Here is a 26,001-nt window from a genome sequence, read left to right as displayed (position 1 = left end):
GAACAGAGGTAAGAAATCAGGTGATGTTGTTCATGGGTTAGCTGTGAGGTAATAGATTTAAGCTACAAAAAAAAAAAAAAAAAAGAAATCAGGTGAGAGGTGATACCAAGACCACGTCGTAAAAACTATGATTTCATCATAAGCCTCATGAGAAGATATTGAAGAGTTCTGAGAGAGGAGTGTGACAATGTCTGATTTCAGTTTTCAAAGGCCCACTGGGTGGAGAATTCCAATTACAACACAGGGTGATGAAGTACGAAGACAAAGGGCAACTGGGCAAACACAAAGAGGGGCATGTAACACTGAATATGAGTGAGGACAGGCTCCTCAAAGGGAGTGATGTCTGAACAGAATACTGAAGGACAAGTAAGAGTTAGCAAGAAGGTGGCAGGGTGGGGTTTGGGGAGGGGGGTTCCCAAATGGAGGGTAGAGATGTAGAAAAGCCAGAGGAGTTTTGAAAAGGTTTGGTATTTCTAAACCCCAGTATCAAAGAGACAAAAAATATTTTATAAAAATATACCACTTATTATGTCTACCCCCAAAAAAGATACCAGGGAATATACCTAATAAAATATTTGCATAACCTTTATGGAAAAAATTATAAAATCTGTGGGTAGATATTAAAGATAGCCTATTTAATTGGAGAGATAATACTAACTAATGGACAGGAAGACCCAATATTTAAAATGTATATTCTCCCCCTTAACCTATAAATGATATATTTCAAATCAAAATCCCAGCAAGAACTTCACAGCAGCATGATTCATAAGAGCCTCAAACTAAAATAAACCAAATATCCATCAAAAGTAAAAATGGACAAATTACGTTCATAAAATGGATTGGTTATATAGCAATGAAAATGAACTATTGCCACACACAATTCAACCCAAATGAATTTCAAAAACATAAAAGAAGCCACCAACAGAACCATACAGCATGATTCCATTTATATCAAGTTTAGAAACAAGCAAAACTAAACTACTGTGTTAAAAGTCAGGATGGTAGTTTCGTCTGATCAGGAAGAGGGAGCACTGATTGGAAAGAGGCACAAGGGGTGGTTCTGGGGTGCTGGAAATATTTTATTTCTTTATTAAATAGTAATTACGCACAGGTGTACTCACTTTGTAATAACAACCAGGATGATTACAATTTGTGTTACTCTGTATCAACGTTATACTTCAATAAAGTGGAAATATACTGATGTCTGCAATTTACTTTGAAATGTATCCAAAAAATAAGGTGGATTGATGGACAGTGGGATGGACAGATCTACTATAAAGAAAATATTATAAAATGTTAATGGTAGAATCTGAGTGGTGGATATAAAGGTGTGCAGTGTAAAACTCTCTATTTCATCATATGTTGGAATTTTTTCATAATAAAATGTTGGATGAGAAAACCCCAATGGGTTTTCTTGTAGAACTTCACAAGTTGATTCTAAAATTATGGAAAAATAAAAGGCCAAGATTAGCCAAAACAACTTTGAAGAAGAAAAAGGCAAGGAGAGACCTGTCCTAACAGATGGCAACAGTAACTAAAATGATGTAAAGACACGGAGATAGAGAGATCAGTGAAACAACAGAGAGCCCAAAAACTAACTCCTGTACACAGAGAAACAGAATAAAGCTGGCATTAGAGATCACTAGGGAAGGGAATTCTATGGTGGTCCAGCAGTTAGGACTCCAGACTTCCACTGAGACGGCATGGGTTTGATCCCTGGTCAGGAAACTAAGACCCTACATGCCACGTGGCACAGCCAAAAAAAAATATCACTAGGGTAAAGAAGAACTATTCAATAAATGGTGATTCACAGATTAGATTATAAGAAAATACAGAATACCTTTAATAACTCACAGGGAAAATAAATATTGAACAATAAACACAAGTTTCTGAAGAACACATACAATATAGTTCTCCCTCTCCAATTAATATATGTATTAAATAAATGTGTATATGGGTTTACAAAATGAGAAATATTACATGGGGAGAAGCAAAGAAGTAGGAAAAAAACCCAGAAACCAATTATGATAACCCAGGCAAGAAATGTTGGGCTTACAATGACCACCTAAACTTATCATTTCTCTATTTTATAAGAAATATTAAGATTATAAGAAACTTTCAAGAGACATAAAATAAAGTAAGGATCTATGACATTAGAAACATGAAGACCTTGGTTCAAATCAGGCAATTCAATAATTCCATATCTACTCACCATTCTTCCGCTCACTAAGTGGAGGCAAATTGGGATTCCTGCCAGGATGGAGGCCTAGGGTCAGCTCGGGCTGCAAGGAGAGCTCCTGCAGTTCATTGGCAACAGCTTCGCTTTGGGGGCTGGGTGCCGCGGACAGGGACACCAGCACTGGTTCATCATCATTTTCGCCAGCCCCTCCTCCGTCCAGCCCATTCACAGCAATGACGGAAGGGGGCAGGCACACTACACTGGAGAAATCCACCTTGGCTTTCGTGATGGCAACCTGGAAATGGAAGGAGAAATTAAAAGTTTAGTTATGGAAAAAAGACTATTCCACTGAATATATGCTGAATACTAATTATTATAAATTATAGTACTGGTGAGCTACCACTATTCTTAAAAGCTTTTTGTAAAGTAAACTAGCATCATTATTAAATTTTTACTATGCTCACAGAGTGCATGAGATTTCAAGTCCGATAAGTGTCCTCAACTATATCACTCAGGAGGATAATGTACGACTAAAACAAAACACACACACACACACACACACACGTGTCTAGTGGGATAAAAGGAAATAGTGGTCAAGGAGAAATAGCTATGAGATAAATGTTACCTTCCAACTACTAAGGAAAAATATCTTGTGAAATAATACTTAATGAGTACAAGGTATTAAAGTATCATATTGTACCAACATAATCCAGGGGAGAAAATTTCTTTAAGAAAACAATCCCCAGGGCTTCCCTGGTGGCGCAGTGGTTGAGAGTCTGCCTGCCGATGCAGGGAACACAGGTTCATGCCTCGGTCCAGGAAGATCTCACATGCCGCAGAGCGGCTGGGCCCGTGAGCCATGGCCGCTGAGCCTGTGCGTCCGGAGTCTGTGCTCCGCAACGGGAGAGGCCACAACAATGAGAGGCCCGCGTACCGCAAAAAAAAAAAAAAAAAAAAAAAAGAATACAAATAATTTGAAAGTCTTTTTAACAACAAGGGAATTAATGGTTAAGGGAATTAAGACTATATTCATCCACCAAATGCTGTGGAATTATTAAGAATAATTTTTACAAATTAAAATGTGGAAACTGTTTATCTAAAATTAAGTTTAAAAAAAGATAAAAACACATATTCATATAAAAATATTATACACAGAAAAAAAGACCGTAAGGGAATTTACCAAAACACAAAATGGGTTTTGTTTGTTTGGACTATGAAAAGTTTTACTTTCTTTAGTTTCCAAATTTTCTCTAAAACACACATATTGCTTTTATAATGAAAAGGCTATAATTCTTAATCTAAAAAGGGGACCTAGGAGTTCCCTGCAGACTTTAATCTGCTTCAGATTAAGAAACCAACAAAATATTGGAAAGCCATGAAATGAAGAAAGGCACTGAAAACTAAAAGGACCATCACATTTTACCTTCACGTAAGGCTATAATGTGCCCAAACCTGACTGTAGTTCTGGTTGCTCTTCATAAAATGTAAAATGGAATGGAAAAGATCAGATAAGACCAATTAAGAAGGGGGGGTGACATTAGGAAGAATAAAGACATTAAGAAGGATTCTCTACTCCGAAAATGCTGAAAGAAAGTGAGGCAAGTTCAAAAAAAAAAAAAAATATATATATATATATATATAAGGAACTCAATAATCTAAGAGGTAGTATGGGCAAACATCGGGAAAAGAATTTTTTGAGGGTTTGAACAATTTTAGGAATTAAAAAATAACAAATGTTTACCAAGAAAATCCAGAATCTGAACTTCAAAAAATTTTTTCCCATCTTGCCTATGACTTACCATCATTTAAGCCATGTCTCTATGTGTACTGGGAAAAAACAACTGTTATACATGATTAATCCATCTGGCTTTTTCTTTGCCACTGACCCTGAAAGGGAGTATTTGCTTTCCTTAACAGCAGCCTTTTCAGGCTAAAAAATTCAATTTTATGATATTTAACAATCCTTTGAGACCCAAACTCCTTAGGAAAGAGTCCTCAATACCCTCCCCACCCTGAAACATATGAGCGTGCTCACACATACATGCACACATGGATGATGGCACTGAGGTGTGAGTTAAAAAAAAAAAAAACCACTCTTAATTGAGTCCTAAAGGAAAGCAGGAGGAGGACAGTATCAAAACTTCCGCCTTGGGCTTCCCTGGTGGCGCCTTGGTTAAGACTCTGCCTGCCAATGCAGGGGACACGGGTTCGAGCCCTGATCCCGGAAGATCCCACATGCCACGGAGCAACGAAGTCCGTGCACCACGACTACCGAGCCTGCGCTCTATAGGGCCTGCGAGCCACAACTACGGAGCCCACATGCCTAAAGCCCGTGCTCCGCAACAAGAGAAGCCACCGCATTGAGAAGCCCACACACTGCAACGAAGAGTAGCCCCCACTCACCGCAACTAGAGAAATCCCATGCACGGCAATGAAGACCCAATGCAGCCAAAAATAAAAAAATTCATTAAAAAAAACAAAAACTTCCGTCTTAAGACCTAGGAAAAGTAGCTTCACATACAGTAACAGGTTTTCAATAAACAGCTGTTAATATACAATGGAGTATTATTCAGCTACAAAACGGAAGGAAATACTGTCATTTGCAAAAACATGGACAGACCTTGAGGGCATTATGCTACGTGAAATAAATAAGACAGAAAAAGACAAATACTGTATGATCTCACTTATGTGGAATCTAAAAAACAAACAGAAAAATAAAAACAAACTCATGGGGGCTTCCCTGGTAGTGCAGTGGTTAAGAATCTGCCTGCCAATGCAGGGGACACGGGTTCGAGCCCTGGTCCGGGAAAATCCCACATGCCGTGGAGCAACTAAGCCCATGCGCCGTAACTACTGAGCCTGCGCTCTAGAGCCCACAAGCCAAAACCACTGAGCTCGCGTGCCTAGAGCCCGTGCTCCGCAACAAGAGAAGCCACCGCAATGAGGAGTAGCGAGCCCCCGCTCGCCACAACTAGGGAGAAACCCGCGCGCAGCAACAAAGACCCAACACAGCCAAAAATAATAAATAAATAAATTTTAAAAACCTCATAAAAAAAACAGATCAGACTTGTAGTTACCAGTCATTGGGGTGAGAGGTGGAGGAATTGGATGATGGTTGCCAAAAGATACAAACTTCCAATTATAAGATAAGTAGAGTTAACACTGCTACATGGTATATCTGAAAGCTGTTAAGAGAGTAAATCCTAAGAGTTCTCATCACAAGGAAAAAAAAATGTTTTTGTATTTATATGAGATGATGACTGTTAACAAAACTTATTGTGGTAAACAGTTCACAATATAGGTTAAGTCAAGTCACTACTTACACCTTAAACTTATACAGTACTATATATCAATTACATCTCAATAAAACTGGAAAAAAAGTTGTTAAATCATTATAGATTATATGAGTTCATACCTCTCATTAGAAAATGGAGAAATTTAACTGAGATGGTAGCAACTGTGTGTGTATACAGTAGACAGACCCTGCAAATAGTATTTGCATATTAACAGCCACTTGGTAAATGCCTGTCTGAAAAAGACAGAAGCAAATGAAAGATATTTAAAGACTGTCTGGGGACCAAGACAGGCAAGTCTTGAGGAAAATCTGAACAATACAAGAAGACTGTATGAAAAAATACAGAAAAATTAAATATAACGTTTGGAAGTCAGGATAGGAACCAGCAAACATCATTCCACTTAAGTACTCCAATTTGCTCGGGTAGAATCATAGTTTCATGTAAAAAATCCTTAACCAAACAGCAAAATCCCATTATTTCAGACTTCACTGATACCTGTGATACCATAATGAAGTATGAGATTAAGAAATATTTTATGCTACTTGAGGGAGGGGTAGGATAAAAGAGTGCCACCATTTTTATAGTGTTTACCAGATTAAGAGAAAAACTAAAATACTGCCTCATAATGCATAAGTCTTTACACGATTACAAAAGAGACTAGCACATAACACAGTCAACGTTAATATGTAAATGTATATTTCGCATTTCCATTAAAAATGGCCTGGCAGGGCTTCCCTGGTGGTGCAGTGGTTCAGAATCTGCCTGCCAATGCAGGGGACACGGGTTCGAGCCCTGGTCTGGGAAGATCCTACATGCCGTGGAGCAACTAGGCCCGTGAGCCACAACTACTGAGCCTGCGCATCTGGAGCTTGTGCTCCGCAACAAGAGAGGCCGCGACGGTGAGAGGCCCGCGTACCGCGATGAAGAGTGGCCCCCGCTCGCCACAACTAGAGAAAGCCCACGCACAGAAACGAAGACCCAACACAGCCAAAAATAAATAAATAAATAAAATTTTTAAAAAAATGGCCTGGCAGTAGTGTTTACTGGACATAGAGTTTTAGCTTTGCAAGATGAAAAAGTTCTAGAGATCTGTTGTACAACAATGTGAATATACTTAACACTAGTGAGCTATACACTTAAAAATGATTAAGATGGTAACTTTAGTATATGTTTTTTACCACAATAATTTTTTAATGGCTTGGCAAGATCTCTGCTTAAGAAATAATTTACTAAACTAACTCATTCATTGAGCTCAATTGAAAGAATAAACTGTCTATTCTTTAAAGTGTCCCTTAATTTACTTTTCAGTAATTCAGAACAACCTTCCTCCTATTACTTTGAATTAGAAAATTATTATTATTGCTGAGATTTGGAGATCTGACATTCACATGTGTTACTGCTCCTAAAAGACAATAAAGATCCATCCATCACATGATGTCATGATTTCTCTAATGAAGTCTGAAGTTAAACTGCATGCGTCTGTAATTCTGGTATGTACTTAATGCACATAACCAGTACTTCTAAAAAAAAAGATTTTTTTTAAAAGAAAATGTGCACTATGAGCCCTAAAAGAAAGTCAACCCAAGTCAAGTGCTAGGCATAAAGAAAAAATGAAGACGTTTAAAAAGTGATCTTTTTCAGAACTCATACATTTTTAATAGATTAAAGAAAGGAATATTAAATTCCGTAGTGACCTGGACCATGACTGTGCCTGCCACTGCCTGGAATGAAAGAAAAAGCAATTTGAAAAACTGTTTTACTGAGTGTTCCATTCAGAACTTATTTTAATAGCTTAGTAACTGATTAAGTTCCATATTTATAGGATCATTAAGGGCTTGAAGAGGTCATTTTAAAATTTTACATACCTATAAAGTTTACCAAACATTTTTACTGGGCAAATTATATGCTACAGTAGTATTTAATTTAAAGATTTCGAAAGTTTCAGGATATAGCCTTTCAAAATGCTAACATTAAATGGTATTACAATAAAATTCTTCCATAAAAAATTGTAAGGGGCAGGAGGAACAGATGAAACAAGAGAGACAGAACACTGGTAACTGTTGAAGCTGAATACTGGGTATATGGAGATTCATTATACTATTATTCTCTCTATATTGGTGTACGTTTGCTAACATTCTTATAATGTTTTTTTTCTTATAATGTTTAAAAAAAATTTTTTTTAAATAAGATTCTTCCATAGGACAAAGTGTAGACTTGGTGAGACATAAAGCAAGGTTTCCTTAATCTTGACCTTAGAAAATAAGCCAAACAAAAGTCAAGCATAAGCACTAACAAAAGAAAAGAGAGAATATTTAGCATGAAATATATACATTGGGAAGATTTATTTCTCTAGCAAACATACGACTTTCTACTCATTTTTAAATAGCCCACAGGAGAAAGTCCTAGTAAACTCTGACCATCTAGAGACAAGACCCAAAAATGTTGAGGAATCGCCATCATGGATTAAGTCTCCTCTACCAGTTCCTAAATATGCCTAAAGTTTTATTTACTCTAAAACTTGCATGAAAAAGAAAAGCTAAAAGAGTAACAGTCATCTCAGATTATACATATATTATTTAGAAAAATTAAAGAGTTATATCTCAAAATACTTTCTGACATGTCTCAAAGGAAAGATAATTAAAATAACCAAAAGAAAAAATCTGCATCATGTTTTAGTGTTGTAAATTTATAATTCTACTGAGTCCAAAATCAAACTTTCTTTTTCATCATAGGATCACCAACTCCAATCTTTCGGCTGCTGATTCACATACGATCTGTAGCAGCCAGAACAAAAACAACATGGGGGCAGGGTCATCTCCCACAACCCATCTGTTTCCCTCTCTTGCTGGCTTGATTCCCCCTCATCTTTTCTCCACCCCACCCCCTTTTTGGGCTGCATGCCTTCTGCTGGTGCCGAGCAGCACATTAACTAGACGCAATAGCACAAAATGTGTTAGAGAAATGGAAGAGTTCAGGCAGACAGCTGATAACTCTAAAAAAGTATATACTAACATGATTTTTTATTATGACCCATGACAAAGAGTTTCATACAACCAAATGATATTACTCTTCTGAAAAAAATTTCTCTGTATAAAAAGTGTTTTTTAATCAATTAATGAATCTTTTTTTAACTGTACAGATTTTTACTCTTATTTTCCTTGATTTATCTTCAACAGATAAACCAAAATCTTTAAAACTCTTACTGTCTAAGCAGATATATATATATATATATATATATATATATATATATAAAATTTGACACAAAGGAATTTGAGAACAAGTATTTTCTGAGAGCTAACTATGTACTAGGTACTGCCCTAGATCCTACAGTGAAAGGTGAGGAAAACACCTAGCCTTGGCTAGCTAGCTGCCCTTATCTCTGTTACCACCATCCCCATTATCTTCAGATGTCTTAAAAACTACTCAGGCTACTACAGATGGCAAAGAAAAGGCCTTTCTGCTCCCTCTTCATCTTAGAAGTCATCCAAAACCAAGGAGTACAAGAAACAGGAAAATATAATCTAACTCAAAACAACAGAAAGCACATGAAGAGTGGTATGGCAGATTAAAGATGACTGCAAATTCCCTGACACTTCTCCCATTGGCAGGTGAGGTCTATTTCCCCTCCTCTTGAATCTGAGCTGGGCTGTGACTCCCTTAACAATGCAGTACAGTGAAAATGATGCTATGCCAGTTCCAGGTCTAGAATTTAAGGAGACTGGCAGCTTTTACCTTGATCTTTGGGAGCGCTGTACTCCCCGAAGTCCAACTGCTCTGACGGAGAGACCATAAGAAGAGGTCTCAAGACTACACTGAAAAGAAAAGGGATCTAGCTAATACTAGCCTTCCAGACATCCCCACCAAGGTGTCAGGCCTGTATACTCCTGGACACCCCCCAGGCACGCCCAGTCACTTGCTGAATGCCACCATGTGGACCCAAGTTAATAAACACCATGTGGAGCAGAAGAACCCCCAAGCTAAGCCCCACCCAAATCCCTGGCCCACAACACTGTGAGATACAATGAATGACATCAGATTTCCTAACATCAACATTAGAAACTGACATAATAGAGTATGCTTTCAAATTCTCAGGAAAAAACTTATTTTCAAATTGGAATTGCTTATATAGACTATCAATCAAGTAGGAAGGCATTCCACGTAACAAAAATCTTACCTCCCAAGTAATTTTTTTCAGAAAGTTCCATGGAGCTACAGCTTTTGCTCACTTCAGGGTTTCAGCGCCTCCTGATCATTCTACAGGGAATCAGTCATCCAAGTTTTTCCTCTTATCCCAACAACACAGATAAAAGGTAACAATATAGTACTGCCTCTTCAATACCAACAGTACAAGGCCCTTCAGAGTACCTGCTTCATTTCTCACACTCCCCTTTAAGCACCCACTGCTCCCACCATATGTTGCTTTCTACTTGTGACAGTCTAGAACTGCCTCTTCTTCCCCAACCTACCCCCTTCTCCCTATTATCCAACCCCTTCCAAAAGGCTATGCTTCCATAAGATCCCAGGCTTGCTTCTCACTGCTTACTTTTACTACTATTAAAATGGATTGATCCTCCACTAGGCAGTTAAGTTCACTGAGGAAAGGAATTCCATTCTACTGTCCTTTTGACTCAAGTACCTAGATATCATACTTGACGCAGAACAAGAACAAACATTTGTTCATTTACTGACTATATTAATCTCATGGCAACCACATGACATACACAATCAAAGCCAGCACTGATACAGAAAAAAAAAAGAGGGAAAATGGTTCTGTCACAGGTAGGTATTTATGTTTAAATAGAAATACACAGAAGATCAGAAAAGGCTTCCTAAGAGAGGTAATATTAATGTTTGGGAAGAGTCATAAAAAAATAGATAGTATTACAAAACAGAAACAGGCTCACAGACACAGAGAACAGACTTGTGGTTGCCAAGGGGAAGGGGGTGTGGGGGAGGGAAGGGTGGGGAGCTTGCGATTAGCAGATGCAAACTATTAGATACAGGATGGATAAACAAGGTCCTACTATAGAGCACAGGGAACTATAGTCGATAACCTGTGATAACCATAATGGAAAAGAATACGAAAAAGGATATACATAACTGAGTCACTCTGCTGTACAGCAGAAATTAACACAACATTGTAAATCAACTATATATGTCAATAAAATTTTTTTAAATAGGTAGTATTGACAAGATTCACTTACTTCTCGTTCATTCTTTCGATAAATATCTACTGAGTAACTACTACATGCCAGGTACTGTTCTGGGTGCTACAGGATACTACAGTGAATAAAACAAAGTTCCTGCCCTCAGGGAGCTTATATTCTTCCAGGAGACAGAACAGCACGAACAAAAACATGGATGTGAGAAAGTGTGGAGTATGTTCTAAAAGGGCAATCAAGTACAAGACTGTACTTGTACAATATACGAGATATGACTGGAACAGCAAGCTGAGTTTCACTCTAAGAAGTAGGGAACATAACACAACATTGTAAATCAACTATAGTCCAACATAAAATAAAAATTTTTTTTAAAAAAGAAGTAGGGAATAACATGGTCAAACCATGTTTTAGAGAATTAATCAGGCAGTACAATAAATACGGGATTGGAAAAAAGGAATATGAGGTTGGGAAAAAAGTTACGAAGCTACTTTCACTAGGCAAAGTATAATTTACTGAGATCCTGAATTTGGGTAGCAAATGTAGAAAGATGGGAACTGTCACACACAACATGGAGTCATACCTGACACAGAGCAGAAACTCTCCTCTTTGCTGAGTTCATGCTGAATGAATGAGACAGAATTTATAAGTGATAGGACATGTTTGTATTTGGTTGTGGGGCTGAGGAAAGGGAGGTGTCAAGATGACTCCATGGTTTTAAGCCAGAGTGACCGATAGAACGGTGATTCTACTAAAAGAAGCAGACAAGAAAGGAGGAGGACATTTATCTGAGAGGATGACCAATCTGATTCTGGGTACTGGGTGCAGGAGCCAAAGCCAAATAATAGAAACATCATTTGAGTTTCCATCATATACATAAGAAGGAAAATATGGACATGAAAGTAGAAGGATAGAAACAAAAAGGAATACAAGAATAGGAAGAAAACAAAACAAAAAGCGTAGTGATAGTATTAGTAAGAGGAAAAGGCAGAGGTATAGATATAAGGGAATGAGAAATTGCTATCATACCTGACTCTGTTGATAACTCAGGAATTCCTAGTCTCAGATAGCCTACTTTGGTTTTAGAGCATCCCTCTGACTCCTAAAATTATCATATACAGCTGAGTATCTAATTACATATCGGTACTTTCTACTCACACTATTTTAGAAGAAGCTCAATAAAGCTGTAACTTTATAATGCTGAGGGGCAACCAGCTGTCCCTAAACTTAAAGACACAAGTAAGCTTAAGGGCTTATATAAAAGGACATGAACTTACCAGCTGGAAGCAGGAGAAATAAATAAAAACATTTAAAATAAAGAAAAGTAAGATATGTATTTTATCTGCAGGCTCAACTCCTTTTCTTTGTATTACCTCTCCACACCACTCTCTACGAGCCCCTGCCAGATACCCATAGCTTAGAACATAACTTAATGGTGTTGGGTACACATGGGAACACCTTTAACTGAGTGACACAAACTGCTTTTCAGTCTTAATGTCACCTAAGAAGACCTTCTGGGGTGGATCTGGCTTCCATTAATTCACTCAACAAATATATATTGAGCAGGCACTGTTCTAGGAACTGGAAATGCAAGACACAGAAAATATTCCTGCTTTCATGGAGCTTACGTTATAGTGAGAGAGACACAAAAATAAAAGTAAATAAATACACAATAAAATAATTTCAGGTAACTGTTAAGTATTATGGGGGGGGTGGAGGAAGGTTAATTTAAATGTTCAAAAAAGGTCTCATTGGGCTTCCCTGGTGGCGCAGTGGTTGAGAGTCCGCCAGCCAATGCAGGGGACACGGGTTCGTGCCCCAGTCCAGGAGGATCCCGCATGCCGCGCAGCGGCTGGGCCCGTGAGCCATGGCCGCTGAGCCTGCACGTCCAGAGCCTGTGCTCCGCAACGAGAAAGGCCACAACAGTGAGAGGCTCGCGTACCACAAAAAAAAAAAAAAAAAAAAAAGGTCTCATTGAGGAGGTGATTTCTGAGCTGAGACTTTTATAACAGCCAACACTTAATGAGCACTTACTCTGTGTGAGGCACTGTATGTGTGTGTATTCAACCTTCACAACACTAACAGGTATTTACTTATCCAATTTTTTACAGGTGAGGAAACGAAGGCACTGAGAGGTTAAATAACTGGAACACAGAGAATCAGCTTTCAGAGCCCATGTCTCTAACCACTACACAATCTGATGTTACCAGAATTTGACAAGCAACAGCCAGCCATGCAGAGGAAACCATGTACAAGTTCAAAGACCATGAGGTGGGAATGAGCTTGACATCTTCAAGGAAATGAAAGACCAGCCTGGGCAGAGAGCAGAACAGGAGGGGAGAAATACATTTTAGCAAAAACTAGATGCCCCTGGGAGGTTTTAAGCAATGGAGTGATATGATCTGACACATGTTGTTAAAGATCACTTTGGCAGCTGTGTAGAGAATAGACTGTAGGGGAAATTGTTCACCTTAGCCTGCTGCCTGACTTTTGAGTTTGGTATAATTTACCATTCTGCCTGGCCCCCAGTAACAATTACAATAATGTTGCTTTGGGGAAAAGTTATGTGACCTATATCAGTATCTTAAATCACTGAATTTGGTGATATGACCCTGGGCAAGTCACTCTGAATAAAAATTGTTACTGTCATGTTATCTTAAAGGGTTTTATGAGAAGGTATCCTGAAAAGTATAGAAAGTTTAACTACAAGGTGGCATTTTGTTGCAAACATTTAAGAGAAATTTGACAATTTGCCTAAATCCCTATCTCCAATTCCCTGCTCCTCAAGAAAAGGCTGCTTAAGATTTAAAGCACTATTTTGGCAACATGACTTCATTACATTCCTTAAACTATATTCATGCCCACAAACACTACAGATATGCTTTCCTTATGATTCCTGATCCCTTTTCTGTGGTGTTCAAATATGTTCCAATTTTTAACTGTGGAATTCTATCTGCCTTTTAGAAATTCTTCTCTCGGGACTTCCCTGGTGACGCAGTGGTTAAGAATCCGCCTGTCAATGCAGGGGACATGGGTTCAATCCCTGACCCGGGAAGATCCCACATGCCATGGAGCAACTAAGCCCGTGAGCCACAACTACTGAGCACCCGCATCACAACTACTGAAGCCTGTGCGCCCTAGAACCCTTGCTCCACAAGAGAAGCCACCGCAATAAGACTGCACACTGCAATGAAGAGTAGCCCCCGCCTGCCGCAACTAGACAAAGCCCGCGTAGCAACGAAGACCCAACGCAGCCAATAAATAGATTAATTAATTTTAAAAAAAGAAAGAAATTTCTTCTCTAAGAGAAAGAATGACGGATGTTCAGCAGTCCACATGCTATGCATAAAAGACCTGAATAAATTTAAATATGATCTGAACATATTTGTGTATTCACCTACAAAATTACATAATCCATCATAAGACAATTTTCAAGTTAGGAATTTTTCTGTCGTTTCCACTCTGACACTAAAACCTTACACTCCATTAATAAGCCAGGACAACCTGAAATGTTGCCAGGCCACAGTATAGAAAATGTGCCCTAGTGATGCTGTTCAGGTATGAATAATATGAAAAAGACTAGTTATTTTTGAACATACTACCTTTGGAATGAAAAACTTGTTGAGACAAAACTCACCTATGATGAAGACAGGCAGCAGTTGGGGGAAATGGAAGACGTTTACAGTATTGTGCTTTGTTTCCACACTACAATGGAGTGTTTGAAGAGAAGCACTATTTTCCAGTGCCAGAGCCTCACATCCTTAGGTTTCCCAATGAGCTCTCTCCCCATATCTTAAGAATATGTTCCCTCTTTATAAAAGGAGTCATGAATACTTTCTTAAATTCTTGATCAAATATTTCAAAACACTGAGAATGAAATATTTTGCCATAAAAAGAAGGAAAAAAATCCAGAAACTGTCACAATTTTGTAGGAATACAGCAAACACAAATATTGGGTTGGCCCAAAAGTTCATTTGGGTTTTTCTGCTACAGAAAAAGTATACTGAAGACTAGAATCTTCAATATGGGTCAAGGAGAAGAGGCTAGGCTATGGCTCCTAGTCACCTACTGGTGCTACAGTGAGGAACCCTCAGGACAATGTACAATCTATGACAGCACTGAAGCATTTAAGATGAAACACCACCAGCATTCTCATCAATTATCCTTCTGATTACACTTTAACTATAAAAGCTAACTCATTGATTAAATGAATCTATTCTGACAAGATTAGTTACCATACAAAAGCACTTTCTCTTCACATTACCTTCACAGTAAACAGTGCAGAGTTCGTGTTTAAAAATGCATTTTCAGTTGCTCATGGTCATTAAAGGCTTCAATCAAGGCAGAACCTCTGGGGGCTTCCCTGGTGGCGCAGTGGTTGAGAGTCCGCCTGCCGATGCAGGGGACACGGGCTCGTGCCCCAGTCTGGGAAGATCCCACATGCCACGGAGCGGCTGGGCCCGTGAGCCATGGCCGCTGGGCCTGTGGGTCCGGAGCCTGTGCTCCACAACAGGAGAGGCCACAGCAGTGAGAGGACCGCGTACCGCAAAAAAAAAAAAATAATAATAATAATAAATAAAAACAGCTCCTAAGTCATGTTCCACTATTCTTCCCTTCTGACAGCCTCTTGCTTCAAATAGTATTACTCTTAGCCAAGTAATATTCTAAAAAGAGATGCTGAGAAGTTCTGATGGAATAAAATATAACAGACATCAGTAAATATGATTTTAACTTCAGTACAATTATATTTAAAGCTTTGAAATAAAGAGGGAAGAGAGAGTACAGACAAAGAAATCCACTTCCCAAACAAATATAAAATACAGCAAAAGTGTTCTCCAAAGCACTGCAGGAATCTCCACTTTACAGCTACATCTAAGAGCAGTGACTGTAGAATTTATAAAATGCTAAGACACACAGTAGCAGTCAGCAGTTAGCGCAGTGCATTTTGTAGGCATCTGTGCAGTCAATAAGCATGATGTGTATAGCAAAAAAAAAAAGAAAGAAAGAAAGAAAAAGGTAAGTGCACACCAGCATGGAAATATTCTAACGTCTTGGTGGCATATCTTAAAATGCAAAGGTTCTAAATCAATGAAGGAGAAAGGAAGCACACTCGTGATCTATATCTAAAAGAAATGAAAGCATCCGAATGTAGTAACTGGGAAGTTTTAGATGATATGAAAGAGAGAATACAACAGAAAGAGAATTAGGAGTGTTTTTAAATACCAGAGACGACCAATAAGCAGAAAGCAAAAGAACCTCACCTGGATCACTATGGGAAGCACTGAAGGTTTTGCCCAATATCCACTTTCTCCTCTTCAGGGGACTAGATCCCACATGCATGCCGAAACTAATAGAACACCTGAACTTTAGCTAAGTGCTTGCCAGAATGCAGATTGCATTTCCCAGCCTCTCCTGTAGCCAGATGTGGCCATGAGTTCGAGCCAATGGGACATGAATACAACCATACCTCGAAGCTATTGCAGGTTGGGTTCCAGACCACTGCAATAAAGCGAATATCACAATAAAGCGAGTCACACAAATTTTTTGGTTTCCCAGTGGATACAAGTTACGTCTCCACTATACTATAATCTATTAAGCGTGCAATAGTATTACGTCTTAAAGAAACAATATATATGCCTTAATTTAAATTAGTTTATTGCTAAAAAATGCTTACCATCATCTGAGTCTTCAGCGAGTCATAGTGGTAACATCGAGGATCATCAATCACAAATCATCATAATAAATATAATAATGAAAAGTTTGAAATACTGCGATAATTACCAAAACGTGATACAGAGACATGTTGGAAAAATGGCACCAATAGACTTGCTCAATGCAGGGTTGCCACAAACCTTCAATTTCTGAGAAATGCAACATCTGTGAAGCACCACAAAGCAAAGCGTAATAAAACGAGGTATGCCTGTAAAAGTATTAAGTGTGATTTCCAGGAAATGTCCTTAAAGGAACTGAGTACACTATTCTTTGGACCCTCCTCCTTCCTGCTGCCTGGAATATGGATGAGGTGCTGGAATGCAAGTAGCCATCTCAGACTATGAGGAAGAAGCCACATGCTGAGAATGGCAAGGCAACAAAAATAGAAGCTGGTTCCTTGACACTGTGGAGCACCACACTAGCCCTGGGTTACCTATCTCTGGACTTCTTTTACGTAAGAAGAAAGTAAACTTATATCATGTTTAAAACCACTATTATTTTACTTTTTTGGAATCACAAATGGTTGAACATAATCCTAATACAGAATTTGGTGCCAGGAACAGAATGTTTCATAAGAAAGATTATAACATTTCTGGTGAGCCTTCAGATACTGAAGACGGCAAAACATCTCATTAAAGCACTGCCTGGGGACTTCCCTGGTGGCACAGTGGATAAGACTCCGCACTCCCAATGCAGGGGGCCTGGGTTCAATCCCTGGTCAGGGGACTAGATCCCACATGCATGCCAAAACTAAGAGATCACATGCCGCAACTGAGGAGCCCATGTGCTGCAACTAAGGAGCTGGCGAGCTGCAACTAAGGAGCCCATGAGCCACAACTAAGGAGCTCACGAGCCACAACTAAGGAGCCCACGAGCCACAACTAAGGAGCCCGCCTGCTACAACTAAGACCCAGTACAACCAAATAAATAACTTTTTTTTTTTTTTTGCCATACGCGGGCCTCTCACTGTTGCGGTCTCTCCCGTTGCAGAGCACAGGCTCCGGATGCACAGGCTCAGCGGCCATGGCTCACGGGCCCAGCCGCTCCACGGCATGTGGGATCTTCCCAGACCGGGGCACGAACCCGTGATCCCTGCATTGGCAGGCGGACTCTCAACCACTGCGCCACCAGGGAAGCCCCAATAACTATTTTTTTTAAAAAGCACTGCCTGATTATATTGGAATGCTATAGCTTTAAGGGAAATAGTGGGAAAGATTCAGAATATTGTATGTGTTGGCTGCTTCTTGCAACTTTCGACAAAATTATATCAGAGAGGTAAACCTCAGACTAGAGCTAGTCAGTCAATAAGAAAAGATAAAAAGGAACATATCCTTGCTAAGGAAGGTGTACTCTTTCCTGTGGCCTGCAATCTAAGTTCACTAGAAGCCTCTTACTTTGGAGCCTTATAGGGTAGAAAGAGCGAACCACTCTGTATTCCAAAATGGTGCAGTTAAAGGTAGTGGCTGCCAGGGACTTCCCTGGTGGTCCAGCGGTTAAGACTCCGTGCTCCCAATGCAGGGGGCCCCAGGTTCTATCCCTGGTCGGGGAGCTAGATCCCACATGCCACAACTAAAGATCCCACACACCGCAGCGAAGATCCCGCACGCCGCAACTAAGACCCAGTGCAGCTAGCTAGCTAGCTAGCTAGCTAGCTAGCTAAATAAATAAATAAATAAATATTTAAAGTAGTGGCTGCCAAACAGAGATAGGACTGGAGCTCTGCCCATATAAAGGCTATGAACCCAATTGCCAAAACAAAGCGGACAGGGGTTGGGGGGAGCAGTGGGGAGGGGTGCTTAGGGTTGCCTTCTCACACAAGCCAACTGTTTCAGATAGCCTCACTGTGACTGCCATTAAATTAAGATGGGGTGGAGATAGGCAAGGCACAGATCCAAGTAAGAAAAGACCAGAGTCATCAGGCTTAAAAATAATGCTTAATCCAGAAATGTATTCCTCTGTCAGGACAGAAAGTCTTCAAATTTCCTACGCAGTAGCATTTAATAATTGCTATGGGCCAGAGACTTTTATATGTTTACCAAGTCTCCCCTTTTCGGAAACCATGTCTAAGGAAACCACGTCTAAAAAACTAGAGGGAGCATGAGAATCATGTCTCACCAAATAAAGAATATCAATAAAAAGATAGAAATTTTCCAGGCGGTAATTTTTTATTGCTATCATCCTATTTCTATTACACCTATTGTATACTAATTGTCTCGGGGGCAGTTACCTTGTCTTTTAGTTTATAAGCCCTGAACCATTCCTACCAGAGAAGACTGCACATTACTCAGACATCCTGGGCTTTGTGTTGAATGCAGTAATGAAACATTGGGGTAGTCTCTCTAGGGATGAGGTGAATGTGTTGTATATGTGAAAAGAAGGGTAGGCATATATATTAGAATAACCAAAGGAGCAGACTAAAGTTAAAAAACCCAAATCCTAATTATAACCCCCAATCCATTCTTCTCTTCTTTCTCAGTAATAAAAGACTCAGGCAAATGGCAACCCAGATTAATGACTACAATTCCCAGCCTCCCTTGAAACTAGGTGTAATGATAGGATAACATTCTGGCCAACGGGCTATAAGCAAAAGTATCATATAGAACTTCTAGGAAGTACAAAGGGAATAAGCATGTCTTCAGCTCCTCCTCCTTCCTGATGGCTGGAATACAGATTGTATGGCTGGAGCTTGAACAGTCATTTCAAATTATAAAGTAGAAAATACATGCTGAGGGTAGCAAAAGAAACTATCCCTGAGGAAGCCTGGAGTTATACCTATTACAAAGATCTTAAATCAGCTGTTTCAGATATGTTCAAAGAGCCAAAGGAAACCATACCTACAAACTAAAGGAAAGTGTGAGAATAATGTCTCACCAAATCGAAAATATCAGTAAAAAGCTAGAAATTATAAAAAAGAACCAAACAGAAATTCTGAAAAAGCAGAATAACTGAAATGAAATATTCACCAGAGGGTTTCAAGCAGATTTGACCAGGCAGAAGAAAAAAAAAAATCAGTGAACTTGAAGTTATCCAATCTGAGGAAATGAAAGAAAAAAACAATAAAGAAAAATGATAATGTCCCTTGAGACCTATGAAACACCATCAAGTTTACCAACATATGCATAATGGGAGGCCCAGAAGAGGGGAAAAAGGGCAGAAAGAATATTTGAAGAAATAATGGCTGAAAATTTCTTAAATATGATGAAAATCATTAATCTACACATTCAACAAGGTCAATGAACTCCACGGAGGGTAAGCTAAAAGAGATTCACATCTAGACACATCATATTCAAAATACAGAAAGAAGAAAAGAAAATCCTGAAAGCAGAAAGAAAAAGTGACTCATCATGTACAAGAGATATTCAATTCAAATAATCAAGGATTCTATATCAAGCAAAACTATCCTTCAAAAATGAAGGAAAAATTAAGACATTCTGAGAAAAACAAAATTGAGAGAATTTGTTGCTAGTAGACCTGCCTTTACAATAAATGCTAAAAGGAGTCCTCCAGTTTGAAATGAGAAAACACTAGAGAGTAACTCAAATCCACATGAAGAAATAAAGAGCACAGATAAAGACAACTATATAGGTAAACAAAAAAGACAATATAAATGCATTTTTGTTTCTCTTTTTTCTCCTGTCTGAAGACAACTGCATAAAGTAAGAATTATAAATCTGGGTTGTTATTTGCGACATTAACAGCAAAAGGGAGGGGGGAACAGAACTATATAGGAGCAAAATTGTTGTATACTATTGAAATTAAGTTGATATTAATCCCAACCAGAGTGTATATTACGGATTTCCACTTCTGGGATCTTAGCATGAGAGGCTCCAAGGACAAACTTCCCTGGAAAATAAGCAAAGCTGGTGAAAACTACTAAAAAGAAAAATTAATTCTCTGGAAATGGTCCTAGAGCCATACAGCAAATAAAGAAGTATTTATTCAAGAGAATCTACTAAAACGTGCTAACAGTGAACATCTGTGGCATCTGAGCCACAATCCACTACTCCGCAGTTAGCTTGATTGGAGCTTCGCTCCAGGTGGGTGTGACTAAGAAGGCACTCCTTCTCTCCTCAGCTCCCAACCAATCACCAGAAGGAGGAGGTCACCACGATTTCTCATCTTCTACAACTCCACTGAAAAGGCTAAATTCCTGGTGAGTGGGACCAGGAGATAATGGGCCTCTTCCTCCACCCAGCCCCCATCCATAGGACAGAGGCTGTATCCAAGATGCAGCCATCCAAGAATCCTGGGGTCCAGACCGTATTCTCCCCAATTCACAGGGCAAAGGTTCCATGCCAGGAGAGACAAGACAATTAGACAAAAAGCTACCACCCTGGTCAACATCCAGAGTAATGACTCAGAGATTCTGTCCAGAGGGTGAAGTAGTCCATAAGAAAAGAAAGCTCCAAAGCTCTCCCCAAAGAAACTGGCTTTATTTGAGACAGACTGTAGAGAAATTCAGGCCTAAGGAGGTTCTTGAAAAGTAGCTCCTCTTAATCAGGAGCAACAAACTAAACCACAGGCCAGGTAACTCACTAGTAAGAACCAGGGCAAGAGACAGCAAAGAAGAGCCTCTTCTGGGGTCAGAACAAACCACAAAGACTGGGCCTAAAAAATTACCCCAGTCCAAATTTAACTGGATCAAACTGATGAACAATTAATGCCAAGACAGTTCAAGGAGGGAAAGAATAATCTTTTCAACAAATGGTGCTGGGACAACTGGATATCCACATAAAAAGAATGAAGATGGACCCCTACTTCAACACCATTTATAAACATTAACTCAAAGTGGATCAAAGACCTAGGTGTAAGAGTTAAAAATATAAACTTTTGGGCTTCCCTGGTGGCGCAGTGGTTGAGAGGCCACCTGCCGATGCAGGGTACATGGGTTCGTGCCCGGGTCCAGGAAGATCCCACATGTCGCGGAGCGGCTGGGCCCGTGAGCCATGGCCGCTGAGCCTGCGCGTCCGGAGTCTGTGCTCCGCAACGGGAGAGGCCACAACAGTGAGAGGCCCGCGTACAGCAAAAAAATAAAAAATAAACTTTTTACAAGAAAACATAGGTATAAATCTTCATACCTTCAATTAAACAACAATTTCTTAGGTATGATACCTAAAGCACAACCAAAGAATAAAATAAATAAAGTGGACCATCAAAATGTTTAAATTCTGTGCATCAAGTGATAGTATCAAGAAGTGATTTCTCCCACAAGAATGGGTCCGCAGCCTGTTAGGAACTGGGCCGCACAGCAGGAGGTGAGCGGTGGACAAGCGAGCAAAGCTTCATCTGCTGCTCCCCATCTCTCGCATTACTGCCTGAACCATCCCTCCTCCCCCGCACCGTCCACAGAAAAACTGTCTTCCACGAAACTGGTCCCTGGTGCCAAAAAGGTTGGGGACTGCTGTGATAAGGTGTTAATATCCAGAATATATAAAGAACTCTTATAATTCAACAATAAAAGGGCAAATAACCTGATTTTAAAATGGGCAAACGTTTTGAATACACACTCCTCCAAAGAAGGTGTATAAATAGCCAATAAGCACATGAAATGATGCCCAACGTCATTAGTCATTAGGGAATATGAGACACCACTTCACACCTATTAGGACAGCCAGAACCAGAAAGTCATATTATAACAAGTATTGGTGAGGATGTGGAGAAACTGGAAATCATATTATACGAGTCCATTCATATGAAAGTCCAGAATAGGGAAATCTATAGGTAGAAAGTAAATTAGTGGTTCTTTATTTGGAAAGAGGGGGAGGGAGACTGGAAGACAGTGATAACCAAATGGTACAGGTTTCTTTTAGGTGATAAAACAGTTCTAATATCAACTGCAGTAATGGTTGCACATACCTGTGAATATACTAAAAAACACTGAATTGTACACTTTAAATGGGTGAATTGTGCAGTATTTGAATTACATCTCATTAAAGCTGTTTAGAAAAAAAGAATGAAGCAACGGCTACTACGCGGATGAACCTTGAAAACAGTATATTAAGTGAAAGAAGCTAGACACAGAAGACCACATACATTCCATATAAATGGAATAATAGAGAATAGGAAAACCCATCGAGACAGAAAGTAGATTAGTATTTGCCTGGTGCTGGGGGTCAGAGGAGAATGAGGAGTAACTGCCAATAAATATTGGGTTTCTGGGCTTCCCTGGTGGCACAGTGGTTGAGAGTCTGCCTGCCAATGCAGGGGACACCGGTTCGTGCCCCGGTCTGGGAAGATCCCACATGCCGCGGAGCGGCTGGGCCCGTGAGCCATGGCCGCTGAGCCTGCGCATCCGGAGCCTGTGCTCCGCAACGGGAGAGGCCACAACAGTGAGAGGCCCGCATACCGAAAGAAAAAAAAAAAAAAAGGGTTTCTTTTGGGGGTGATAAAGATGTTCTAGAATTGGATACTGGCAATAGTTGTACAACCTTGTAAATATACTAAAAACCAAGGAATTGTGCACTTTTAAAAGGTGAATTTTATGTGTGATTTATGTCTCAATTTTTTAAAAAAGGTATATACACTAGAGGGTCCAAAATTAATAAAATAAAAAGTCATACGGCTTCATCAAGGACATTTGTAAAGTGAAACTACTTTTTTCTTTCCCTGTAAGTGCACAGTGGTTAAAAAAAAAAAATACAACAACTCTGAGTACAGTTGGTGCCACTCCCTCAATTCATGCTAAGATGCCAGCAGTCTTACCCACCATTGCTTTTACAACGTCAATGCAAATACCAACACAGTGAAATGAGAAATAATATCTTAGTATTATTACAAAGACAGTTTTGAAAGTGAATCAGGGACCCCCAGCAGTCCATCTTGCGAACCCTTGGACTAGACTATAATCTCTTAGAAACAGGGAACACATATTCACACACAAGGCAGCACAGTGAGTCAGAAAAGGAGCATGAATTTTTTTTGTCAGGTAGACTTAGGTTCCAATTCTAGAGCTGCCATTTAGGTTACAAGAGCTTCAATTCTCTATGCCTCAGTCTTCTGTGCTATAAAATGAGGATAACACCTACCTAACAGGGTTACTGTATGGATTAATGAGATGAAGACCTAAAGACCAACCGAAATATAACAAGTGTACAATAAATGTTAACTCCCTTCTCCATTTTGTTCCCAACAGCTAGTACAGGGCCTTGTATAGAAGACGTTCAACTGCTCAATAAATAGGTGGAATAGTTTAATTAGCTACCTAATATAGACCTATATAAGTCAAAGTTCTAGATTTAGATACAAAATATTGAGACATGTTCAAATATTTTTCACAAAAAAATATATTCACTTTAGGGTAAATTTTGAACTGAAAAAATATTATTTAAAAATAGTCCAATCTTTCAAAGTATTTGCTTTGCAGGCATCTCTATAGCTCAACTACTTGAAATTCGGTTGATATAAACAATCTATGGTGACTTTATTAAACCAATATGGTGATAAAGAACATGAGTATTTTAGTCAAAGGGCCTGATTTTACATGTCTACACTACCATTTACTAGGCTGTGTGACCTTAGGCTAGTAATCCTTATGGAGATAATAATGATGCTCACAGAGTTACCCCAAAGATAAATGAGATAATATATGAGAAACACTTATAACAATGCTGACACAGAGTAAGAACTCAACAAATACTATTTTTAAGCAATTTCTCTCATTTAAATATACTCCAGTGATATTCTTTGGTAGCATTCTTAAATAGCATTCTGGCAACAATAGAAGTAAATTAAAAAAAAAAAAGAACAAGGTGCTCTTTGATAAGTTACTGATCTCAGTAACTCTTGGGTGAATGCTGATAGACCTTTTGTTTTTGTTTGTTTGTTTGTTTTGTTTTGTTTTGTTTTTGCGGTACGCCGGCCTCTCACTCTTCCTCAGCGGCCATGGCTCACGGGCCCAACCACTCCGCGACATGTGGGATCTTCCCGGACCAGGGCACAAACCCATGTCCCCTGCATCGGCAGGCGGACTCTCAAACCACTGCGCCACCAGGGAAGCCCCTGATACACCTTTTATGGCATAAAAGTTTTCCACTTATACCATAAACTTACTTTTCCCACCTTTCAATGGGACAATCCAAGAGATTCTAAATGATGGTAGAAATCTGTAATGCCCTAGAAAAACTATGTTTCCAAGTCAGGTTTTGGCTTAAATGTCAAATAATTCCAAAAATGGAGTTTGGGGAAATTACACAAATTTTCTTTGCACACGACGAGATCCCTACTTTCAATGTGTTAAGTGTATCTTTAAAAATACAAAAATGTCTACTGGGAAAAAACTCCAATATAACATTTAACTAAAGTAGTTTGTTTTCTGTCACCATTAAGATAATTAATGAAACAGAAGACTACAGATGAGAAGCCCAAACATTCCTGACATGAGTGTGTTTCTAACTTGAAGGACCTCATTTTGGAGTGGGGGAGAGGACATCTTTAAACAATGTTGTGTATACAGTAGACATTAACCATTTTAGTTGATAATGACCAAATGCAGCAAAATAAATAAAACACCACCTTGGCCCCAAACATGGCATATTTATGTAAACACTTCTAAGTATCTCTAGAGTACTGAAATGCCTTCAAAAGCTATGCAGAAAAGAAAAGAGCAGAGACAGAGAAAACCATTCCTGCTGAATCTAAATCTGATCTCTTTAAATTACTGTCCTGAAAAATTCCTCAGAGTTCATGATCTTTTCAATAGCACTACTCTCCCCCACCCACATACCCCAGCTCAAAAAAACGCTGCCCTAAAGGAGCCAAGAATGTACAATGGGGAAAGGACAGTCTCTGGAGTAAATGCTGCTGTGAAAACTGGACAGCCACATGCAAAAGAATTAAACTGGGCCACCACCTTACACCAAACACAAAAATCAACTCAAAATGTATTAAAGACTTGAATGTAAGACCTGAAACCATAAAACTCCGAGAAGAAAACACAGGCGGTAAGCTCCGTGACACTGGCTTTGGCAATTACATTTTTGGATTTGACACCAAAAGCAAAGACAACAAAAGCAAAAATAAGTAAGTGGAACTACACCAAAACTATCAATAAAAAGCTTCTTTCTGCAAAGCAAAGGAGACTACCAACAAATTGAAAAGGCAACCTACTGAATGGGAGAAAATGACTGCAAATCACATCTCTGATAAGGAGTTAATGTTCAAAATATATAAAGAACTCATTCAACTCAATAGTAAAAAAAAAAAAAGGGCAAAAAAAAAACTGATTAAAAAAAGGGCGTTATTGGAATAGACATTATTCCAAAGAAGACATATAGATGGTCAACAAGTACATGAAAAGATGCTCAACATCACTAATTATCAGGGAAATGCAAATCAAATCCACAATGAGACATCACCTCACACCTGTCAGAATGCCCATCATCAAAAAATTAAGAAATAACAGGTACTGGTGAAGATGTGGAGAAAAGAGAACCCTAGTGCTCTGCTGGTGGGAATGTAAATTGGTGCAGCCACTGTGGAAAACAGTATGGAGGTTCCCCTAAAAATTAAAAGCAGAACATATGATCCAGCAATTCCATTTCTGGGTATTTATCCAAAGAAAACAAAAACACTAACTTGAAAAGATACATACACCCTCATGTTCACTGCAGCAATTTTTGCAATAGCCAAGACATGGAAACACCTAAGTGTCCATAAA

General features: G+C 39.1%; 1 protein-coding gene across 6 annotated transcripts in view; it reads right to left on the bottom strand.

Annotated features, from left to right (window-relative positions):
• The window catches only part of MRTFA (myocardin related transcription factor A), a 167,192-nt gene that overhangs the window by 121,808 nt on the left and 19,383 nt on the right, over positions 1-26,001 (bottom strand). For all 6 annotated transcript variants that reach the window (XM_073788139.1, XM_073788140.1, XM_073788138.1 and 3 more), the window contains exon 2: positions 2,213-2,474. In XM_073788139.1, the coding sequence (XP_073644240.1) occupies positions 2,213-2,474 (262 nt within the window). The remainder of the gene's footprint in view (positions 1-2,212; positions 2,475-26,001) is intronic.

The sequence above is a fragment of the Tursiops truncatus genome, chromosome 11 (genome assembly GCF_011762595.2).
Source record: "Tursiops truncatus isolate mTurTru1 chromosome 11, mTurTru1.mat.Y, whole genome shotgun sequence".
Lineage (NCBI taxonomy): Eukaryota > Metazoa > Chordata > Mammalia > Artiodactyla > Delphinidae > Tursiops > Tursiops truncatus.
Note: the sequence above shows the minus strand (reverse complement) of the source record. Positions and strands in the feature narration are given on the sequence as shown.